Source organism: Panthera onca, chromosome D1 (assembly GCF_046562875.1).
Source record: "Panthera onca isolate mPanOnc1 chromosome D1, mPanOnc1 haplotype 2, whole genome shotgun sequence".
NCBI classification, from domain to species: Eukaryota; Metazoa; Chordata; class Mammalia; order Carnivora; family Felidae; genus Panthera; species Panthera onca.
This window is the reverse complement of record NC_138348.1, coordinates 16,487,770-16,509,288: the sequence shown is the minus strand read 5'-3', so window position 1 is coordinate 16,509,288 and position 21,519 is coordinate 16,487,770. Positions and strand designations below refer to the sequence as shown.

Genomic DNA, 21,519 nt, shown 5'->3' with positions numbered 1-21,519 from the left:
TGATGGTGTCCTACCCCTTTAAAGCATCTCCCTACACCCTGCCCCCAGAGACCTGCTGTTGCCAAGGCAGCAGTAAACTGGCTTTTGCGTCACTCAGAGGCCCTGCCAGGAGCCCAGCCCAAGTGAACAACTCTCTTGGTCTCTGGCTCCCCTCTCATAGTTTCCCTAGGATACTGTCCCTCTGTTCCAAACAGTCACCCAGCATAGAGCTGAACAGAGCCAGTGAGAGAGGCTGCCAGTGCCTTCCGTTGGACTAACTGGGTGAGGGCCAGTTGTGCAATGGGACTAGCTTCCTGCAGCTCGGTGCCTGTGTTTTTAACCAGCATCTTAACACCACAGCTTGATCCTGCAATTCTGCCCTGGCTCCCCCAGCCAGAGCAGGCAACGAGGAGAAAAAAGAACAGGCTCAGCTGAGGCCACCATAACCTGATTGCAATCAACAGGCAGGCAGCAGACAGGTGGAACTTGACCTTGACCATCATGCCAAGTGAAATTCTGGTCTGCCCTACAAGTGACAAACCATTATCTTTAACTTGTGGTAAAATACACATAACTTAAATTTTACCATCTTAATCTTTAAAAGCACAGCAAAACCTGCTCAGGAGAGGAAGGGAAAACTGGATATTTCCTAGCCTCTATAGGATTGGGTGGCAGGTGGAAATAGCCAAGTCTTTCAGGCCAACAGGAGGGCCAAGAGAAGCAAATGGTCACATGAGGTTTCCAATCCCAGCTGCTCCACAAAATTGGGACCATCTCATTCCTCTGAAATGACGGTCATTCTGATCACCACTGAGCACTCACTGTTACATCCTGTGTGCATCATTTCTGATCCTTAGAGAAATAAGGAGACAGTCTCATGTGGGCTGATTATATGGCTGTTACCATTTGGAGCTGGTGGGAGGGGTGATGGGACTGATTCTAAAGCCCACACTGAATCAGGTCTGATTCTAAAGCCCACACTGCTTTCACCACGGTCCCCTCCATTCTGGGGACAGAAGAGGCCTTGGTCATAGGATACAGCACTTGGTGGCCAGTTGGAATGGGGCACACTTACAACATGGAGAGTGACCATTCACACGTCCAAGCCTGGAAGATGTCAGAAAGCTGGCTTCACACCCACTCCCCAAGGAACAAGACAAGGAAGGAAGGAAGGGGTCAGATGGACTGGGGAGGTAACTTCCTGAGGCCCTACCTGCTCATCTTCCACAACCACACCACACTTCCCACCCCTTTCTGAGACTCCAGGCCTACTTCCTAACATTCAGGTGGGTAGTTTTCCATCTCCTTTTTTATTGAAATACAAAAAGTGCAAAGGTGAAATACATGATTGGTGCCAAGGAAGTCATTAAGTGAATGTGAACACTTGATTCACAGTACTCCCGCCTCCCCCCCTTTTCCCCGCAGGTACAGACCAGTGGGACAGGGGACAGGAGAAAGACCAAAGAGATCCACGAGGCTCCCCAGTAAATGGGGCTGTGAGCAACACCTGATATACACAGGAGGGCAGAAAGCGGAAGCCCTGGCTTGGGCTAGAGATGCAGGGACCATCAGGGAACCAGCAGCCACTCCAGGCCCTGGGAGTCCTGACATGCTAGCATCATGAGGAGAGAGCCCAGCGAGGTCGGGGCTCAGGCTGCACCCCCCTCACAGATGGGGCTGGTCTGGTCAATAAGGCCCCCCACCCCAGTACAGGCTCTGGCCAAGGCTGTGGGGGCAGGGCCACTGTGCATCTAGTATCCTGCTGCCAGGGGACAAGGCTGCAGGAAGTGGGGTCCCCAGGGTTCACCAGGAAGGAGTATCATTCTAAGGGACACAGTTGGAATGAGAAGTACCAATCATTGGGGTCCATGTTTTCTGAAAGATGACAGGGCCCTGGGGCTTGTAGTCCCTGGGGGAGGTTGCTAGAACTCCCCTGGCAGGGACTGATCTAATTGGCAAAGTCTCTGCTCAGCCCCTCCGGGAGTCCCTACCCACAGATCCTGAGGCACTGAGTCACTTCTGGCCAGAGCAGGGACCAGTGTGACCCCACAACAGACCTGTCCACAAGAGCCCTATACTGAGGATCTGCCTAAGTAGGTAGAGAGGAGAGGCAAGGCATGGGGCAGGGGGGAGGAGACTGCTTGTCCCTGGCCCAAACAGACTGCCAAGAGGCTTTGGGGCGGGAATGGGGTGTATATTTCAAATGGATGCTGGGACTCAGCCCTGTCATCCAAGCTGCCAGAACAGGGGGCTAGAACACCCTGGGGGCAGTATCACTTCAGAAAGCCTGACCCAGGATGTGAGGACGAGAAGGAGGCAGAAATAGGAAGCAGACCCCAGCCTTGCCCGTCCTTAGCTGTGTAAAAACACAAGGCTGAACCATTAGAGGAGAGGACAGGAGCAGGTGCTGGCACACAAGGCCTTCACCCAGGGAGATGCCTCAGCAGGCAGGCCCAAGCCAGCATGGCCTCTTATTCCCCAGCAGCCAGAAAAGGGAGGATCAGCCCCAGCTACCAGCCCAGCCGGCAGTGATTGAGGCATCTGCAATTGCCAGGAAAAGAGGCAGGAGAAAGTGGGTCAGCAGTTTCTGGGGCCAGTCTTTTTCATACTAGAAGAGCCAAAGGCCGCCAGATCTGCAGAGCCTGGCAAGGAGCCAGGGGTCCAAGGAGGCAGTGAGAAGTATAAGGCGAAGAAAAATGTCTCGTGGTTACAGCGAGGTCTCCAGGGCTGGCCAGGTGGGCTGGACAGAAGGGGAGGAAGAGCTGCCCAACTGGCTGGCTCCAGCTTCCAGCTCCCAGGGCCTCATGGCCCCTTTCCTGGGCAGGAGCCCCAGACGCATAAGGCTGAAGCTGGGAAGGGTGGTGGGGCAGGGCTCAGAGCCCTCCCGAGTCAGGGCTGGGGAACAATTCCCCTTGGTGATCCAGAAGGAACTTGGTGAACGTGTTGATGGGATTAATGGCCTTGAGGGTGATGGCAGCATCCTTGGCCCACAGCAGGTTAGGGCCGAGGACAACAGCCAGGTTAGTGTTGGTCATCTTGTTCTGGTCACAGTGGGCAGAAATCTGTGGAGGGAATCAGGGGGCTGCAGCAGGAAGCCAGAGAGCCTGCTTCCCATTCCGAAGAGCTGCAAGGGTGGCAGCTCTTCCCCCCACCCCCCTGCCCTCCTCCAGGTGAACAGCAGAAGCTGAGGCCGGGTCTCACCTGCACCAGGAAGGCAGTGAGGAAACGAAGCACCTGGTAGTTCTCCTCAGGCAGCGTCCGGAGCACCTGCAGCGTTGCCCCCACTCTCTGGCTCTCATCAATGTCTACAAGGAATTGGGGCCTAGGTCACAGTGGCCCGGGCCTGGGCCGACACGAGGCCAGAAGGGAGACCCCAACCAGACTTTCCTTGGAGGACAGGCCAAATCTACCTGCTCTGAGTGCAGCCCTGACCCCAACCCAGCAGAATAAGCACAGAACTAGGGAGGGAAGACAGGGGCACTCACTGAGGAAGCCCACAACGTGGGGGTAAAGGTCAAAGGTGAGCAAGGGCTCAGGAAGCTCCCGGAGGAAGGTCTTGAGGATGACTGCCGGCAGGTGTAAATCATTGTACTGGTCAAAGTCCACAGGCAGCCCTGGGGGGTGGGGATGGAGAAGGAGCTGGGCCCAGCACGGAGGCCGGCGGCCCACCCAGATGGCCGATCCAGAGGCCGAGCAGACCCCACTGCCCAATCACCCTCAGCCACTGCACAACACCCTCCTCCCACAGAGCCCTTTCACACAGGCCTTCCCCTCCTCCTCTGTGATGAGGGGACCGGGTTGAATGGGGCCCCCCAGCGCACATGACACATGACAGTTCTTCTTCATCTCTGAATCTAAACCCAGGACCCGGAAGCCTGACCGATGAGGCAGCAGGCCTGGGACAGCCAGGCAGGAGTGGGACCCATGTAATCACACCAAATGCTACAGAAACCTCTGACCGGAACAGAACGGGGGTCCCTTGCTTCCCAGGCAGCAGAAGGCAAAGAAGTGCCCTAACAGTGACACCCGTGCCCCATCTCCTCCCCGCGCCCCTCCCACTGCGGGCCCAGGCACACCCCAGAGCACTCACCCATGTTGTACTTCTGCTGTACTTCTCGCACAACTTGAGTGTTGGCTGATCTCCGGAAAATCCCCTCAGTAGTGAGAGCTGGGAAACAGTGGGGCCTGGTGAGTCTCAGCTCTGGGGCAGTGTGCAGACTCTTCGACCTGTTCTGTCTTGGGGTTCCAGTGAGGGTCGGTGTGGGTGCTGATGCTCCCCAAGGGGAGCTGGGAGACTGGGCTGAGGAGGGACCTACGGTTTCGGCTGCAGGGGAAGAAGCAGGTCCTGGAGGTCCTGCGGCCAGTGGCCTTGGCACTCACCGTGAGCCTGCAGGTAGGCAACAGTCTCCCGGAGCACAAGCGGAATGGGCTCCTGCTCTGGGTTCTTCTCCTGGAGGCTGTGGGGACAAGAGCAGTGAGCTGGGTCTGTAAGCCCTTTCCGGTCCCCACGTGCCAGGCCTGCCCACCTTTTGCATACTCACTGCTGCAACGAGACCCCAAACTGCTGGTTGGGCAAAGGGGGCCGTGGTGGCATGGGCTTGGGGGCCGTCGCAGGGCTCTTCTGTGTGGATTTGAGGAAGTCATCATACCTGGGAGAGCAGAGGGGAGGGTCAGGCCCTCGACTTGGCTTTGTCGTCACGTTGGCAACCTTGTGTGTTGGGTACTTCCTGTGCTATTGCACGTGGGTCACTTCATTCAGTCCTCATAGGAGCCCTGCTCTAGTCACAGAGTTTTTTAAGTGACAGGAATGGGATCTGACCTCACACTCTCTGACCCCATATGCTGTCTCTTACTCATTACCTTCACTTCCTCTGCTTCCTGGGGTTCTCAAGGCTTCCTCTGCCCCTGGCTGGCATGTCCTACCCCACAAACATGACACACAAGCACACCCGTGCCCGGCGGGCACACACAGGGCCCAGGCCTTACTTGAGCACTTGGCGAGGGATCCCCAGCTGCTCCAGCTTCACATGCTCGCTCAGCTCGCTCAGGTAATTCACATAGAAGATCTTCTGCCCAAACTTGAAACTGCCGGCAAAATAACGGGCGTGGGTCAGTGGGGGAGGGCCCGTTTTGGCAGACCCCCACTATCCCCTCGGCAGCCCCTCCAAGGTCAAAGGCCGAGCCCCAAAACGGTCTGTCTCCAGGATTCTTGGCCTGCTCAGGTATGTGCTTCAGAGCCGAGAGGGAAGTGTGGGGAGGTCACTGTTCTCCCCCATCAGCTGCTCACCTAATGATGGGCTTAAAGAGGATGAGCAGGGTCTTGATGAACATGGTGGGGTGCACGATGTACAGAGCCTTAATGTTCTTCTTGTACCTGCAGAGACAGAACAGGAACTCAGCAGTGGGCGTGGTGGAAGAGGCACACAGCTAGGTTCTTCGTGTGCATTTTCTGATTTGAGTACTCATGGAAAACCTGAGAGGTAAGTGCCACTGTTGTCCCAATTTACAGATTAGGAAACGGAGACTCAGGTTAAGTAACAGGGAAGGGCAGGGTGAATAAGTAGAGAAACTGGGGGTTAAACCCAGGACGTTCCAACTTCAGATTCTTTGCTTTTACCCAATGCTGACAGCTCAGAGCCTGGAGCCTGCTTCAGATTCGGTCTCTCTCTGCCCCTCCCCCATTTGTACTCTGTCTCTCTCAAAAATAAACAAACATTAAAAAAATTAAAAAGAAAATATTTAGCTTTTAGCGTCTGCCAAGCACATTATCTCCTGCTTTCCTCATAACAACTGGGGCTGGGATTATCCCCCTCCTTACAAGTGAGGGCAGGGAGACGCAGAGAGGTCAAGCACTTATCCGAAGTCACACAGCTTGCGGTGGAGCCTGGAGATGAACTGGATATAAGCTCCTGAGCAAGCAGAGGGCAGCCCAGAACCCGGCAGAGCTGTTAGCTCCAGACCTGTCCCCAGGCCCCAACCCACTTGCGGTCAAACTCTCGGTAGGCATCCCGGAGCCAGCTAAGGGAGGGCTTGTTGTCGCTGGTCAGGCCATGGTGCAGGTACAGCAGTGTGTAGTCGCTCTCCACATACTGGTCCAGGGTGTGCTTCAGGTACCTACAAGAGAAAAGCCCATTCAGGCCCATCCTCGACACAGGCGGGGCCCCCTGAGACAGGACTCGGCACCCCAGGAGTCTTCTGCTTGTATCATACACCTCCCCACGAGCCCCTCTCCTGCACTGCCTATTCTGGCCGCATAATCAGTCACCGTGTTGTCGTGGAGGAGATTCAGGCTAGTGGTTGGGCTGCACGGAGGAAGAAGAATGGTAGTAACAGCCCAGGCCAGAAATCAGGAGATCGGGACTGTAACTGAGCCCTCTCACATACCCGCAGTAAAAATGGCAGTAACATTCTCTGCAGGATTGCCCTGAGTCAGTAATAATGACGACAGTCACCATTCATCAGTATTTAGCTTTTAGGGGTGCCTGGGTGGCTCAGTCAGTTAAGCGTCCAACTTCGCCTCAGGTCATGATCTCACCACTCAAGAGTTTGAACCCTGCGTCAGGCTCTGTGCTGACAACTCAGAGCCTGGAGCCTGCTTCAGATTCTGTCTGTCCCTGTCTCTGTCTCTGTCTCTCAAAAATAAACATTAAAAAAATCTATATTTAGCTTTTAGTGTCTGCCAAGCACTTTGTATACAATATCTCCTGCCTTCCTCATAATTGGGGCTGAGATTATCTCCTCCTTACAAGTGAGGGCAGTGAAGCTCAGAGAGGTCAAGCACTTATCTAAAGTCACACAGCTTGTGGTGGAGCCTGGAGATGAGCTAACTCCAATGTTTGGTCCTGTTGACCAAAGGGCAGCTTATATACTCAACCTCCCATCATAGTCTATAAAGCACTGTGCCCATGAGAGGGGATTGGGGTGACTAGAGGGTCCCCTCCCCTGCTCTAGTCACTGGGCTTTTCTTGGACCAAAGAGCCACATCTCAAGTTCCCCATGCTCACAACATAGTACCTACCACCCCACAGAAGCACATACATGCAGAGGTGTTGAGCACCTAAAGTGGATAAGTACAAAGGGGACAGATAAGAATTCTAGAATGGGAAAGGAGTCCAGGGAAAGTTCTTTCTGGTTGGCGAACCATGCTCAGACCCCAGCAGAACACCACTCCAGGCTGAGAGGCTGGGCCTACAGGAAGGCTAAGGACTTCTGGGGGGGGCGGGGGGGGGGGGGGAGGGAGGGATGGTGCCGGGGGAGGTATTCAAGGATTTGAGTAAGTGCTCAGATACAGCCTGACCTAACCCAGACACGGTGCCCTATATCACGGCCCAGGGTGCTGGTCTGGCCCACACAGGCAGGCATGTGAAGTATCTAATGCCGGATTATTACTGTGATTCCAATCCTTATTGCTACATGGTAATTACCCCTTGTACACATTGAGCACTTTGCAGTCTGCAAAGAGCTGTCACATATAAAGATGCCATTCTGTAACTATAAAATAGCAAAAATTGTGGTGAAAATACAGTCATTCTTTGATGAATGTTATGGCCTTTTTGGAGGGCAGTAAAGTGATGTGTATCAGAAGCTGAAAGATGTTCATACTCTTTGATCCTATAAAAATATACCCAAGAATTTATGCTAAAGAAACAATCAGAAATGAACAGAAGCATTTTTGTAGAAGGCTGTTCATTGCATGTGGCCTGTTTTACAATGGAAAAAAATTTTTTGAGCACCAAGCTAACTGTCCAAAAACAGGGAACTGGTTAAATAAAATACAGGATATCTATAAATAGAAAACCTTACAAGATGTTTCTGCAGACAGAACCTATCTGTGAAGTTAGGTGTCAGAAGAGCAGTCACCCATTGGGGTAGTGACTAGAAGAGCAAAGGGAGGTCTGTGGGTGTGGATGACATGGTGTATTCCATTAAAAAAAAGCTTTTTTTAAATGTTTTATTTATTTTTGAGAGAGATAGGGCATGAGTGGGGGAGGGGCAGAGAGAGAGGGAGACAGAATCTGAAACAGGCTCCAGGCTCCGAGCTGTCAGCACAGAGCCTGACGCGGGGCTTGAACTCACAGACCATGAGATCATGACCTGAGCCGAAGCCGGCCGCTTAACCGACTGAGCCACCCAGGCGCCCCTGGTGTATTCCATTTTTGGAAATTCTTTATTTTTTTATTTTTTTAATGTTTATTTATTTTTTAAGAGAGAGACAGCAGGGGAGGGGCAGAGAGAGAGGGAGACACAGAATCTGAACCAGGCTCCAGGCTCTGAGCTGTCAGCACAGAACCTGATGCAGAGCTCGAGCTCACAAACCGCGAGATCATGACTTGAGCCAAAGTTAGATGCTTAACTGACTGAGCCACCCAGGTACCCCTGGTGTATTCCATTTTTGAAAATTTATCAAGTAGTATACATAATTTGTTCACTTTTCTCTGCACACGTATGCCAATAACATGTTTTTAAAGGATATCTTTGAAGAATGTTTAATGCTCAGAAGATGTTATATAAGATACAGAGGGGACTATACACCTGTATATATTATAGAAAAAAATAAGAAGTGAATACACTAAAATATTAACACTAGTTTTCTCTCTGGGTGGTAGGTTTATGGGAGATTTTATTTATCCTTGTATTTTTTCTTTATAGCTACTTACGTTTTTCTAAATTCTTGAAATCTGTAATACTTTACAATGATATACAATGACATTTCATGTATATTACCTTTACCTAATGCCCACAACAACCCTATGAGGTGGGCACAATTCTTATTTTTATAGGGTTCAGAAAAGAGCTGCCCCCAAGCACACAGCTAGTAAGGAGTACAGCTGAATCCAAGCTTCGGGCATTTTCTATTTCAACCTCCCAGATCTGGCTGGACAGCTGGGAAAGGCCAAGGCTGAGATAATGTGATTGATCCCCACTGAAAGTGCTGCCGTGCAGGCTGCATGGGGGCAGGGAGACCCCTTTGGGAAGGGGTGGAGGACAGACAGGATGGATGCAGGGGGCTTCCAGAAATCAGAGGAAGCCTCCTGAGTAGTGGAGCCTCACTCAGCAAGCTTTCTCCTGAAAACTGGGTGCTTTCCCATCTCCTTCCTCTGATTTTCTCCCACTCAGACTATTATCTGGCCAGGAGTCTGTCACCTGCCAAATCAGACGGGCTGTGTTAAATCAGAGGGTAGGGGTGTGACTCAGCTACCCTCAGGCTGAGCTCCCTGGCCTGCTCCTGGCTAAGCCATGTGATGGGCCTGAACAAGGCTCAGCCTGCCTGGCTGAGGGGCGGCAGGAGAAGGGTTCAGGAAGCCAGAGAGGAAACTCACACAAGGCCGGAGAGACTCAGGCCTGGCTCACCAGGACTGCAGATGCTGCACTCAGGCCCTTTCCCATTCTGCAGCCGCGCCCTTGGCCTGCCCCGACCCCTCACCACCCCCTACATGCACAGAACCATTCAGGATCCCAAAGAGCTGGTATCAGTTTCAGGGAGTGCTTTAGTAGAGATCAGGAGAGAAGTGCAAGATGGTAACTGGACACACACTAAGGCACCTCAGAAGACCGTTCTGGCCCGGCATCCACGGAGGTCCTGCGCCCAGGACCACATGCCCCGGTCCCCATGGGTCCACATGCCCGGGGCCCAGTGGTGGCTCAGCAGTGAACACTTATCAGGTTTCTAGACCAATCAGAGCTATGACATATATTTGGCTAACAGAATCCAGATAGGTACAGAAGCCACTGGCACCAAATCTGACACAAAATTCACTGATTATTCACCTAAATGATGAACAACTGCAACCACATCAGAAGCACCACATCATAATAATCAGTCCTCCTGTGTGGATAGTATTTAACTTTTCCAGGCACATCCGCGTGCAGTATCTCCCACAAGGAAGGAGGGCTTGATTATGAAAAGAGGCTTGAAGAGATGAAGACACCCTTCTAAGGCTGCAGTTTCCCAGACTAGAAACCAGGTCTGACTCCTAGTGCAGTGCTCTCCCCACAATGTAAAATAGCGCCCACGGGAGAAGAGGAGAGGCACTGAGGGAAGTGACGGTAAGGAGAATGGCATCAGCCGATACTGGGTGTAGGTCCCTCCACCTTGCCCAGGGGTACTCACCCCAGGAGCTTGCTGTGGTCCAGCTGGTGGCTCGGGGGCATTCGGCAGGCACTAAACACGATGATCTTCCGCCCATACTTGTCGTCTCCTAGGTGTGGAGAAAGATGGAGCACAGTGGGTGGCAGATCAGCCGAGAGAAGCGGGCTGAGGAACTGAAAGGTGCCGGGCCTGGAGACCTGTACCACATAGTGCAGGGGCCAGAGGGGCTAACGCAGACATACCTCTGGGCAGCTGTCTGCACTCAAGGATGTGTCACTGAAGAAAGAGGGACAGGTTGCTCTCAGGGCTACTGAGCTGGGGTCTAAAAAAATAACAGCTTTTTAAAAAGTCACACCTGGTGGAAACACCCAAATGCCCATCAACGCATGAACGCATGAAGAAAATGTGGTATATCCATGCAGCAGATATATTGTTTGGCCATAAAAAGGAATGAAGTACTGATCCATGCTACATTATGAATGAACCTTGAGAACGTGATGCTAAGTAAAAGAAGTCAGATGCAAATGCCTCCATATCGTACGACTCCACTTATATGAGTTATCTAGAATAGGGAAATCCGGGGCGCCTAGGTGGCTCAGTCAATTAAGTGTCCAACTTCGGCTCAGGTTCATGATTCTCACAGCTTGTGGGTTTGAGCCCCGTGTCAGGCTCGGTGCCGACAGCTCAGAGCCTGGAGCCTGCTTTAGATTCTGTGTCTCCCTCTCTGCCCCTCCCCCATTCACACTCTGTGTCTCTCTTTCAAAAATAAATAAAAGGTTAAAAAAAAGATGTTATGCATCCCAATGTTTATAGCAGCACTATCAACAATAGCCAAAGTATGGATAGAGCCCAAATGTCCATGTCATACTCTCCCAAAGTCCATCGATGGATGGATGAATGGATAAAGAAGACGTAGTATATACATACAATGGAGTATTACTCGGCAATCAAAAAGAATGAAATCTTGCCGTTTGCAACTAACTATGTGGATGGAACTAGAGGGTATTATGCTAAGCAAAATTAGTCAATCAGAGAAAGATAAATATCAAATGACTTCACTCATATGAGGACTTTAAGACACAGAACAGATGAACATAAGGGAAAGAAAGCAAAAATAATATAAAAACAAGGAGGAGACAAAACATAAGAGACTCTTAAATACAGAGAACAGAGTTGTTACTGGAGGAGTTGTGGGAGGGGGGATGGGCTAAATGGGTAAGGGGCATTAAGGAATCTATTCCTGAAATCATTGTTGCACTATATGCTAATTTGGATGTAAATTAAAAAAAAATAAAATAAAAATAAAAGGAGAAAAAAAAGATGTTAGAATAAGTAAATCCACATAAACAAAGCAAACTGGTGGTTGCCAGTTGCTGGGAAGAGGGGAGATTAGGGATTGGCTCTTTATGGTTATAGGATTTAGAATGGGTATGGATGAAATTGTGGGACTAGACAGAGGTGGTGGTTGTACAACATTGTGAATGTATTCATCACCACCAACTGTAGGGGCGCCTGAGTGGCTCAGTTGGTTAAGCAACTGACTCTTGATATTGGCTCAGGTCATGATCTTGAGGTTCGTGGGATCAAGTCCCGTGTCAGGCTCTGCATTGATAGCACACAGCCTGCTTGGGATTCTCTCTCTGCCCCTCCCCTGCTCACACTCTCTCAAAATAAATAAATAAATAAGCATTAAAAAAAACACAAACCAGTTACATACTTTAAAATGGTTAATTTTGTTATTTAAATGTCACCTTAACTTAAAAAAACTGAAAGTCATGCCCATCAAAGCAACTGCTATCTAGCAAGTTATCTTAAAAGCCAATGCTCATTCCAGAAGTGCCCTCTCTGAGCAGCGTATTTGGGAGACTTCTTGAAACTACCTTCTGAGCAAGTCCAAGGCCACTGAGGAAATGGGTGTGATTACTTAATGGTCCAGTCTCATCTTTGACCACTATCACATTTTCTGATTTTATTACTAGAATTATTAACCACACTTGGTTCTGACTGACTCCTAGACATTCCTAAAAATCATACCCCTTCTCATTAAGGATATTATTTTTTTAACTATTTATTTATTTGGGGGAGAGTGCAAGCAGGGGAGGGGCAGAGAGAGAGGAACAGAGGATTTGAAGTGGGCTTTGTGCTGACAGGCTGACAACAGTGAGCCCGATGTGGGGCTCAAACTTACAAACCACGAGATCATGACTTGAGCTGAAGTCAGACGCTTAACCAACTGAGCCACCCACGTGTCCCTCTCATTAAGGATATTCTAAAGAACATGGAGTTCAGAGGAGTTTGAAATGCTTTGCAAGAATGCTCATTTGGCAGTAATCACTGGGGTGTTTGCCCCAAACTGGTCACTATTTGATGGTCTAATCTGGCTTTGTCAAGAAGCTGGGCAGCTTTTGGGGTGCCTGGGTGGCTTAGTCAGGTGAGCATCCGACTTCAGCTCAGGTCATGATCTCGCAGTTCGTGAGTCCGAGCCCCACGCCGGGCTGTGTGCTGACAGTTCAGAGCCTGGAGCCTCCTTCAGATTCTGTGTCTCTCTCTCTGCCCCTTCCCTGCTCATGCTCTGTCTGTCTCTCTCTAAGACAAATAAACACTAAAAGAAGCAGCAGCAGCAGAAGCAGCAGCAGCAGGGCAGCTTTTGACACATCTCCTACTGCCCTCCAAGGTGAGATGCTCTTGCAGGGTCAGCACAGCACTCACCCCAAACAAAGCTCAATGAGGACAAGGCCTGGTCCTCACTGCCCCATGTCCCAGGGACCTTCCCTACATCTTTTCCTTCACAACCCTGCAGAGACACCAAACCACAACTGCCTAATCCCCATTGCTTCAGGGGCAAATGAGAAGACTACTTACACAATCCATGAAACACATTGCATCTGTCCTCCACCTACCTCTGAGGATTAAGGAACCCTCCCCCCCTGCCCCCCGGCCCCATGCCTTGCTGACTGCCCTTCTCCATATTTAGTAAGCCATGATCTTGATGCTTCTTCTCGGTCAGTGACCTAACCCAGGAGTCAGTGCTTTTCCGAAGTGGTTGCCAAGGCTCTGACCCTTTTCTCCAGGGCTGGGGCAAAACTCAGAGGGGCTGAAGGAGGCTTCTGGAATGTGGGCAGCATGGCCCCAGGCCCTGCTGGCTGCATGGCTTGGTGCTTTGGCCTAATTTAGCACCTCACTCCCAGCTGTCTGACTACCATATCCAACTTCTAGATCAGCCCCTTCTTTGGAATGACTCACAGGATTCTCCAGGCTCACACACTTTCAACACAGACATGCTTGCAACTCAGTCCACATCAGGCAGCTTTGGGACACTGCTGTTTCTTTTGTCAGACAGAACTTCCTTGAGACAATTCTGCTCCCCTCCTCCAGGCTAACTCCTTGAAATCCTTAAGACTCATTCCAGAAGACTTTGTCCTCCCCTCCTTCCCCGAGACAGGTTAGCTGTTCCTCTGCCGTGATACTTTGACTCTTCTGTATAATTGTTTATGTGCTTGTCTCCTCTACTGGCTTGTGAGCAGGAGCCATGGCTCATCCACCTTTGAAACTCCAGTGCTGGTCCAGAGCCCAGCATGTGGCAGATATTCAAGAAACGTTGGAAGCCTGCATAAAGTCATAGGTCAGCATTACGTGGTATGCATGGTTCTATTTTGGAATTTGTTCATGATGATATCTAGGTTACGAGATTGCTTTAGACGGTTTCCTGGACAGAGTTTCTCCAAACTTACAAGCAGAGAGCCCTCTGCAAGCCAGTCTGAGGAGAAGGTGCAGCCTCATCTCATCCAGCAACAGGTCTATTTTGCAAGACCACCTGCTGTCATACCCTAGCCTAGATCCCGAGGTACTGGGTTCCCTCCAGTCCAGTGGGGGGTGGCTCTCAGGCCTGTTCCAATCCCTTCCCATAGACTGACAGAAGAAGCAAGAGCAAAGTGGTAGGGCAGGGACAAAGGATCAGCCTGGCTGATCCAGCCTCATGTACAATCTGGAACCTTCTGCCATGAGCACGTGAGGGGAGGGACATCTGCCTATTCCCCTCTAAGCAGAGGAAAGGCCTGGAATGTAGAGGAAAATGCAAGGAGGAGCATGGAGGTTCCAAAAGATTCTTTTCATCCTGCCACCACCATCCCCCACCCCCCCCCCCCCCCCCCCCCACGGACGATGCAGCCCTCATTGGTTGGTAAATATAGGGACTTTGGCGGGAGAGGGACAGGACGTCTGAGCTCACAGGGCTCTGGAATTTAAAGAGATAGTAACTGGTTAAGCAAACAACTGAGGTGAGGGGCCAGGGGCCTGTGGCTCCATCATGGCTGGCCTTGTCAACACCTTGTAAATGGGAAACTTTGGGTTCTCAACGACGGCTCCACCAATGGGCATCTACCAAGGCCAAGATGTGATATGAAAAATATTACAAACACATGCACATGTTCCCTAGGAGAAGAGGTCCACATCACTCATATTCTTAAAGAGGGCTCTGACCAGTTCTAAGAACGACTTCACTGGACTGTGTGCTCCTTGAAGGAGGTGATGTGTGTTTTTCCTCACTGAATCCTCAGTGCTGACTACAGGGCTTGTTCCAGAGTAGGTGTTCTACAAATGCATGTTGAATGAAGTCAGAATGGGGATGGAGCAAAAGGGGGATCGGTGAGGGGCTGCAAGGCAAGACTCTCAGACAAGCAAGAATGAGATGTGGGTGACCCCAGGGTCTAGCCCCTGTCCTCCCTTCCCTGAGGTTAAGTCCCATTGCTCAAGCCCTTGGGTGGCTTGGCATTTGCCAGCAGAGAGGGCAACTGCTGCTACAAGAACTTTACTCCTGCTCTCAGAAGAGAACAGACTTCTGCCCTGGAGACTGCAGGGGGAGAAGGAGTCTGGTGTCTCCAGGGCACTGGGGGTGAGGACTCAATGAGAAGACACAGAGACTGTGGAAAGCACCAGGAAAAGAGCAGCGGCCTGAGAAGGGAGACTCTACATTCCCCAGATCCCAATCAGGAACGTGCCCAGGCTATCAATCAGCAACAGTGCAGTCCTCTAGCAGGCATTCTGGGAACCGCCAGACCAGCCACCACCCGCCCGCAACCTGCAGAGCAGGCCAAGGAGATGGGAGGTGGGGGCTGGGGCACTGTGCTGGGGCCGGCTCACACGTTTGTTAAACTGTTAAATGATGAGGATACTGTAGCCAGTTGACATCATGTTGGTGCTTGAAATCTGCTGTGGTCGAAATTGCAAATGCTACAAATAAATAATAGCCTTCCCCTCCACCCCCACCCCGCCTTCCCAGAGAGCCAACTGATAAACGTTTATCAGCACACCACTGGAAAGAACCACTTGGACGGAGTCAAATTTGACTGTGGAGAATGACAGCTACTACCAGCTCAGAGAACACAGGCTGCAGAGGAGATAGGGACATAATCCATCCTCCGTTCCAACATGGGCTCTTTCTCCAGTTTCTAATGCCAGGAAACTGGCCTCCCAGGACATCATCGTGGTCTCATCAAATGACTCCTGCTCTGATGGTACCAATCCAAATTCTTCTCAGCAGTTAGAGAGGCACACCCTTGGGGGCACCCCCACCAGAGGGGCCTTGAGCCAGCCCTAAGGCCAAGCCATTGTTCACAGCCAGCCTCCTGCCCCCAGGGACGTGGGCCCTCCCTCCCCAGAAGCCCCTTTCCCTTTGGGCTCCGGATGTGTCCCCACATGGCACCACCCTATCAAACCTCCTGTAAACCTTTTGCTATTTCCGGCTCCCAGGTACCACCAGCTCCCAGCTCCCTGAAGTGGGGCTGCAATTAAGCTGGCCCCCCCTGGCTTCCACCAAGAGCCCTTCTTGATCCACAGCCCAGAGGCCAAGCACAGAGAGCCAGGAACACACCTACCTGGCTGGGCCCCCTCAGGCTCATCACACCCTGGGGAAACAGAAACATGTTGCAGCTCTGCTTTGTAGTGGGAAAGGGGGTCACCAGGTGCCGGGGTGAGGGTGGGAATGGGGGTGGGTACCCCCCCGCTCTGTTTTGTGTCTTGGCCACATAGGCCAGGAGGATAGAGACTATGTCACACCACATTAGATACTCCTGATGCCCCAATCAGGTCCATTTCTGGAAGTGAGGAGAGAAAGTTCTGAACCTTTGGGTGACTCTCTTGTGCCCAGGTAAGGACCCGGCCAGGTAAGAACTCTCAGCCTTGCTTCTGCATGGATGAAAGAAGTCATAGCCAAGGCTTCCAACCCAGGCTTGGGTACCAGGCAGGCACCAGGAACACAAATGCCATGGAAATGCCTCTGACATTAGGGGCAACTCTTTTAACTGCCCCATCCCTCTCTGAGCCCAGCATTCAGAGATATGGACCTCCCTATGGCTTCCCTACGGCCAGATGCCTCTGGGGCCCCCTTAAGCCAGCACCACTGGGCTCCAGAGCCATGTGCTGCCTGGCCTCCTTTGCCCACCCCAATGCCTCAGAGCAGAGCCATGCTGCCATGCTAGCTTACAGTTGCCTGTCCTCACCAGTGAGGATGACCATTAGGGGAAAGACAAAGAATCCTATCACTCTAATTTCCTCTTCTCGTAGTACAACCTTACAGGCAGAAATCAGGTCACCAGCATCCTTGTGACCTCCCCTACTCTGGGTCCTGCGTTAAGAACAGGAAAGTGGGAGCTCACTAAGGCTGAGACCCAAGGCGGGGCTCATACCCACTCTCACGAAGGTAGCACATCTTCCTGGGACCTGATGCTCCAGGGGGTCATGGGGTCCCTAACTTCTGGAAGGACACTCTGCCATTCCAGACTTCGTTGGAGGTAGGGCTTCCCCAACAGGAACTGGCACCTCCCTGGTCCCCAGTAACTGATGGGATGGAAAGGCTGACATCAGGACAAAGGGAAGGGGGATCAACTGCCACTCATTCAGGGCCAACTATGTTTCGGCTCCAGGCTAGACCCTGATAGACGGTCACTACTGTAATCCTCTCAGTGACCCTTTGAGGAAGACATGAGTTCACAGAGCAGAGCTGGAAATCAAACCGGGGCTTTCTGACTTCAAAGTCTCCTAAGCCACACTGCCTCCCACACGCCATTGGCCAATAGAGACAACCGGGTCACAGGTCAGGATGTGCTTGCAGGTTAACAGGCCAAGTGGCCATCACAATCAAGTGTGTGAGTTTAAAGAATAGTACGTGTGCTCAGGAGCCCCGGGGTCAGGGGTCAGACCACAGAGTGGGCACCCGCCCGTCCCCCAGTCCCTACCCCCTGAGAGGCCGGGGGTGAGACCAGGAGGAAAACGGTGCACTGCTGGCTGTGCTCACCTGCCACCTCCACAATCTGGTGCCGGGCGATGTCGTAGTAAGGGTCATCCCACTTCAGGTGTGTCACAGGTTCCGGGGAGCTGCTTTTGGAGTCATCTGAGGAACACGGCAAAGGCAGGGGGTAATCTGGGGTGCTGGAAGTGTTCTCCCCAAGACCTGTGTTCTTTGATCCTCCCCATCTCCACCATAGGACTTGTGCTACCAGTCCCACCCTGGGGCTGGTCTCCCTGCCCTCCTCCTACTCTCCTGGGGTCTTCCTCCAACAGGAAGGGAGTCTCCCCTTCTAAGGCATGTATGGCTGCCTGAGATCCGGCAGCACCCACCTGACTTGGGGAAGTCAGGCATCTCGTCTGAGGGCCAGTTCTTCTCATCAATGGAGGCTAGCTTCAGCTGGTTCAGAGCCTGGCTGGTGTCATCCAAGGTCAGGTCATCCTGCAACTCTGAAAGCGGGTCCATGACCAAGCCTGTCCCTCACAGCTTCGTTCCACAGAACCTGAAGAGAAACCGGGCGGCGGGGGGGGGGGGGGGGGGGGGGTGGTTAGCAAGTCAGGGGCACCCTCTTTTCCCCTGTGACTTCTACAGCGAGCCCTCCTGATCTCACTCTTTCCTCCCGCAGTGTCCCCTGTTCCTGTTCCTCAACACTTTGCATCCTTGCCAAGAGCTCCATGTAGCCCTGGGCTCTCCACAGGCATGATGCCAGAAAAGGCAGCTGGGGCAGAGGATGGTGCAGCTCAGGGCGTGCCCTCAGGTCGTCCAGTTGGATAAGGGATGAGCCGTGCCAGGGCCCATGCTGCCCACTGCCTATCTGGTTCAGCAATGCAGTCCCAACTGCAGAGAGTAGAAGTCTACACCCCGTCCTCAGGGTTCATAGAGCACAGAAGCTTCCTAGGTGCCAGCAGTTAGAGGGTAGAGATGTTGCAAGCATCTACGGAGTACAGGGCTATTCCACATGAAAAGTTATTTGTGGCCTTGTCTATTCCATCCCTCACTTTTGTCCTGGGAACAGGAGGTGGCCAGAGACCACAGGGTCCCAGAAAAAAGTCAATGGTCAAGGTGCCCAGCTGGGTTTGCCCCAGGACAGAAACAAGAAATGGGATGGAATCTGCCTGCCAGTCAGAGTGGGCAATCTTCAGGCTCTTGGGGGCTCCCAGGCCCACTCTAAACTGCAGGGAGCTCTGAATGCTAGTTTCCAGGTGGGAAAGGTCAACAGACAGTGCCAAGCATTGGAGAGCACAGATGGGAAAGTGGGAATCCCATGGCATTCAGAGTGTTAAGCTACAGGAGTCGAAAAACAGACCAGCAGTCACAGCAGACTGAGAGGGAGAAGAGCCAGCTCGGAAGCTGGGCTTGCCCAGGTCTAGGTCTGGCAGCAAGGATGTGGCCCCATGAAGCCCGAGAGCAGTACCTTCTGCCCTTGGCCCTAAACGGAGGCCAATCCCCTTCCGTTCCAAACTCACCCTGTGGGTCAGGGAGGGGATTGAATCCACTCAGTCCAACCCCAGAGAAGAGGCTGCTCTTAAGCAGCCTACATTCCTAGAGCCCAAAAATGACATATATAGTCAGAGAATCAGCAGGGCAGATAGAGTCCAGACAAGACCAGGCACAGGGAGGGAGAAGAGGGGGGAACTGCTAGCTAGGATCCAGACCCCAAACACCTCTGGGCTCTAAGGCAACATGACAACCTCCTGCACACGTCACATCACAGCCGAAGACTCTGGCTGGTAAACCCGGCTCCCTGTGCCTAGCAACAACCACCCTGTTACCAGGGCAACCACACTGATTCAGTGGCAAAAGCTGTTCCAAGCTCCTGAGTCAAAGCCAAGCAGCCAAATAGCCAAACAGCCATAAAACAAAAACCAAAATCCAGAAAGTCTTTCTCCTCCTTTCCTCTGGCCTCTTCTCTGCTACACTTATTCACTACTGCTGATTACCACCAAAATAGAAATCCCTTCCATGAGCACAGAGAAAGATGACCCTCTCTTATCTGGGAACGCACTTCTCTCAGTGAGTGCTGCTGTGCCCCACACCCCTGCTCTCCCATTGCCCTTCAAGCCTCCAATGCAGGCAACTCTAAGTCTTGAGGAATCCACTCCTGATTCATCCACAAACTCCTCCCATTCAACCAGATGGCTGTGAGGATTCCCCAAAGGGGACTCCACTGGGTAACGGACAGAATTCAGCACAAAGTAACCCCTATCAGGCCTGAGTCTTCTCTTCATGCCTTCTCTTCTGTCACTGACCAGGCACCAAGCGCTCTATTAGCCCTGCCCACAGCTATCCCAGAGAAGTCTTTCTGCACAATAGTGGGTCTTAACTCAAAAAAAAAAAAAAAAAAAAAAAAAAAAGGCATGGGATGAGGGATATGGAGAACTGGATTATAGTCCTGCTGGAGCCAATGAGTTGCAAAGATGCTGGACAAGTCTTTTCCTAACTAGACTTACACCTCCTTATCTATAAAAGCACAGACTCCTTCCAGAAACATAATTCTCCAGTATTCTAAGATACACTGAAGTGAACAACAGGGTTAGAAGGAACAGCTGCGAGCTGAAGTATGTGTGAGGGAAGGAGAGGGACACCCTCTAAAAGGGAGTTGAACTTGAACTCCACCTCTTTTCCAGTAACTGCTCCTCTGTTTTGTCTGTTCTTCCAAAACTGACCCCTCCCCCACCCCATAGCCTCCTTTTCCAGCATAACTAATCACAGTTGTTTCCACCTCCCAGCCAGACTGGCCTCCAACCCACAGCTGCTTTCCCCTGTGAACCCTGAAGTTTAGCTCCCACTCAGTGGGAGGGTAAGGGAAGCTGGCTCAGGGAAATTCTAATATAAAGGGGTGGCCATGAAGTATCCTGGCTGCCTAAGACTCCAGTCACCTACAAGCCCTGTTCCACTCTGTGCAAAATACTCCTTACTCTGAGATTAGTATTTCTCTTCTCCACAGGTAATATCTACTTTTACAAAGATCTTTGAGAATCATTTTAGGCAGAGGTTTTCACCTCTGGACTTCTCTGAAATTCTGATGAAATCTGTGGACTTTTTCCCTAAGAAAACTCAGCACATGCATGAAATCTTCTATGCAATTTTAAGGCCCTCTGAGAATCTAAGAATCCCTGACCTATTCAGCACACAGATGCTGTCATTTGTTGAATGACTGAATGAGTGAATTCGTCTCCTAAATGGAGAAGGGAACCAATATTTGTTGAGAGCCTATATAGTGCTATAAAGTAGACAAATTACCTTTTAACTTCACAACAGCACCATGAGGTTTGCATTACCAGGCCCATTTTACTGCTCGAGGAAAGTCAGGGCCAGAAAAGATAAGCAAACTCTTTAGGCGGGTCATACAGCTGAGTCAAAATTTTAATCTATATTTGTAGAAAGTGGTCTCTTGATGCAGGTCAGTCCCTCAACACTTCTTTAAATGACTGTCATTCATGTGATTCTGAAGGTTCAGAGAGGTGCCATGAAAAAACAAAGTAAAGCCTCTCCCCTAATCTTCACGAAGAACTGAGATAATCTGAAATCGTATTCTCTGGCATTGGGACCGCCCTCCTAGTTGGGGCTCCAAAATTGCGAAAATGCAAATCCCATGATACAACAGCGAGACTTTCGACTACAAATGCATTTGTACAGAGCTTCGTGGTTTACAAAACCCGTAATAGGTGTAATTATCCCATTTCAGAGATTAAGAAATAGAGATGAAAGCGTGGCCTAATTAGTGGCAGGCTGGATACTTCCCCCAAATTTCTCGCTCTTAGCTCTTCGCCAGTTCGGACCAAAGAGACTTCCCCTTACCGTGGGCTTGCTCGATGACAGGGATCTGACCTAGACTCTGCCCTGGGAAGTGCAGGAGGAAAGCAGCAAAGGAGACAAGTCACCTCGGTGCAGACCCAGGAGGGAAAGCCAGGCCCCATACCACTCCTGCTCCCTTCCTAGGATCCGCTCGAATCATCCCCCTCCTGACCCTATGCCTTAAAGTGACCTGTCTAGTCCCTCCCTTTTCCCCCCCACCACCCAGGAAGACCCCCGCGCTCCGCAGCTCACCGTGGTCGGGCACTGCTCCCTGTGCCACGCCTGTCAAAGCTCGGCAAACATCCGGCTCCGCGGTAGAACGGGAACCGCCCCCTCCGGGGCTCCTCACTCCCCAACCACTTCCGCCACA

At 51.5% G+C, this 21,519-nt stretch overlaps 1 protein-coding gene across 3 annotated transcripts; it reads right to left on the bottom strand.

Annotated features, from left to right (window-relative positions):
* Positions 1-1,270: 1,270 nt before the first annotated feature.
* On the bottom strand, positions 1,271-21,505 carry ARHGAP1 (Rho GTPase activating protein 1). 3 transcript variants are annotated; one of them, XM_060606534.3, is made up of 15 exons: positions 21,402-21,466; positions 21,153-21,194; positions 17,684-17,853; positions 17,361-17,456; positions 15,943-15,972; positions 10,091-10,178; positions 5,962-6,093; positions 5,267-5,353; positions 4,966-5,064; positions 4,521-4,628; positions 4,360-4,436; positions 4,070-4,147; positions 3,465-3,593; positions 3,181-3,284; positions 1,271-3,041 (listed from the first exon to the last, which is right to left on the bottom strand). In XM_060606534.3, exons 3-15 carry the CDS (start codon positions 17,814-17,816, stop codon positions 2,853-2,855), a joined length of 1,350 nt encoding a protein of 449 aa, XP_060462517.1. In that variant the 5' UTR covers positions 17,817-17,853; positions 21,153-21,194; positions 21,402-21,466; the 3' UTR covers positions 1,271-2,852. The 3 variants fall into 3 exon arrangements, with proteins under 3 accessions (XP_060462517.1, XP_060462516.1, XP_060462518.1); XM_060606533.3 differs by lacking the exon at positions 21,153-21,194 and having other exon boundaries at positions 21,402-21,505; XM_060606535.3 differs by lacking the exons at positions 15,943-15,972; positions 21,153-21,194 and having other exon boundaries at positions 21,402-21,503.
* Positions 21,506-21,519: the final 14 nt, after the last annotated feature.

What these genes read in the sequence shown, in the direction of transcription:
- ARHGAP1 (XM_060606533.3), bottom strand. Translation starts at nt 17,816, where the DNA reads ATGGACCCGCTTTCAGAGTTGCAGGATGACCTGACCTTGGATGACACC. An exon ending in GCCTGAGGGGGCCCAGCCAG is followed by an intron (nt 10,179 to 15,942) that starts GTAGGTGTGTTC and finishes CTCCACACCTAG; the next exon opens with GAGACGACAAGTATGGGCGG. An exon ending in TGCCTACCTGCAGGCTCACG is followed by an intron (nt 4,148 to 4,359) that starts GTGAGTGCCAAG and finishes ACTGTTTCCCAG; the next exon opens with CTCTCACTACTGAGGGGATT.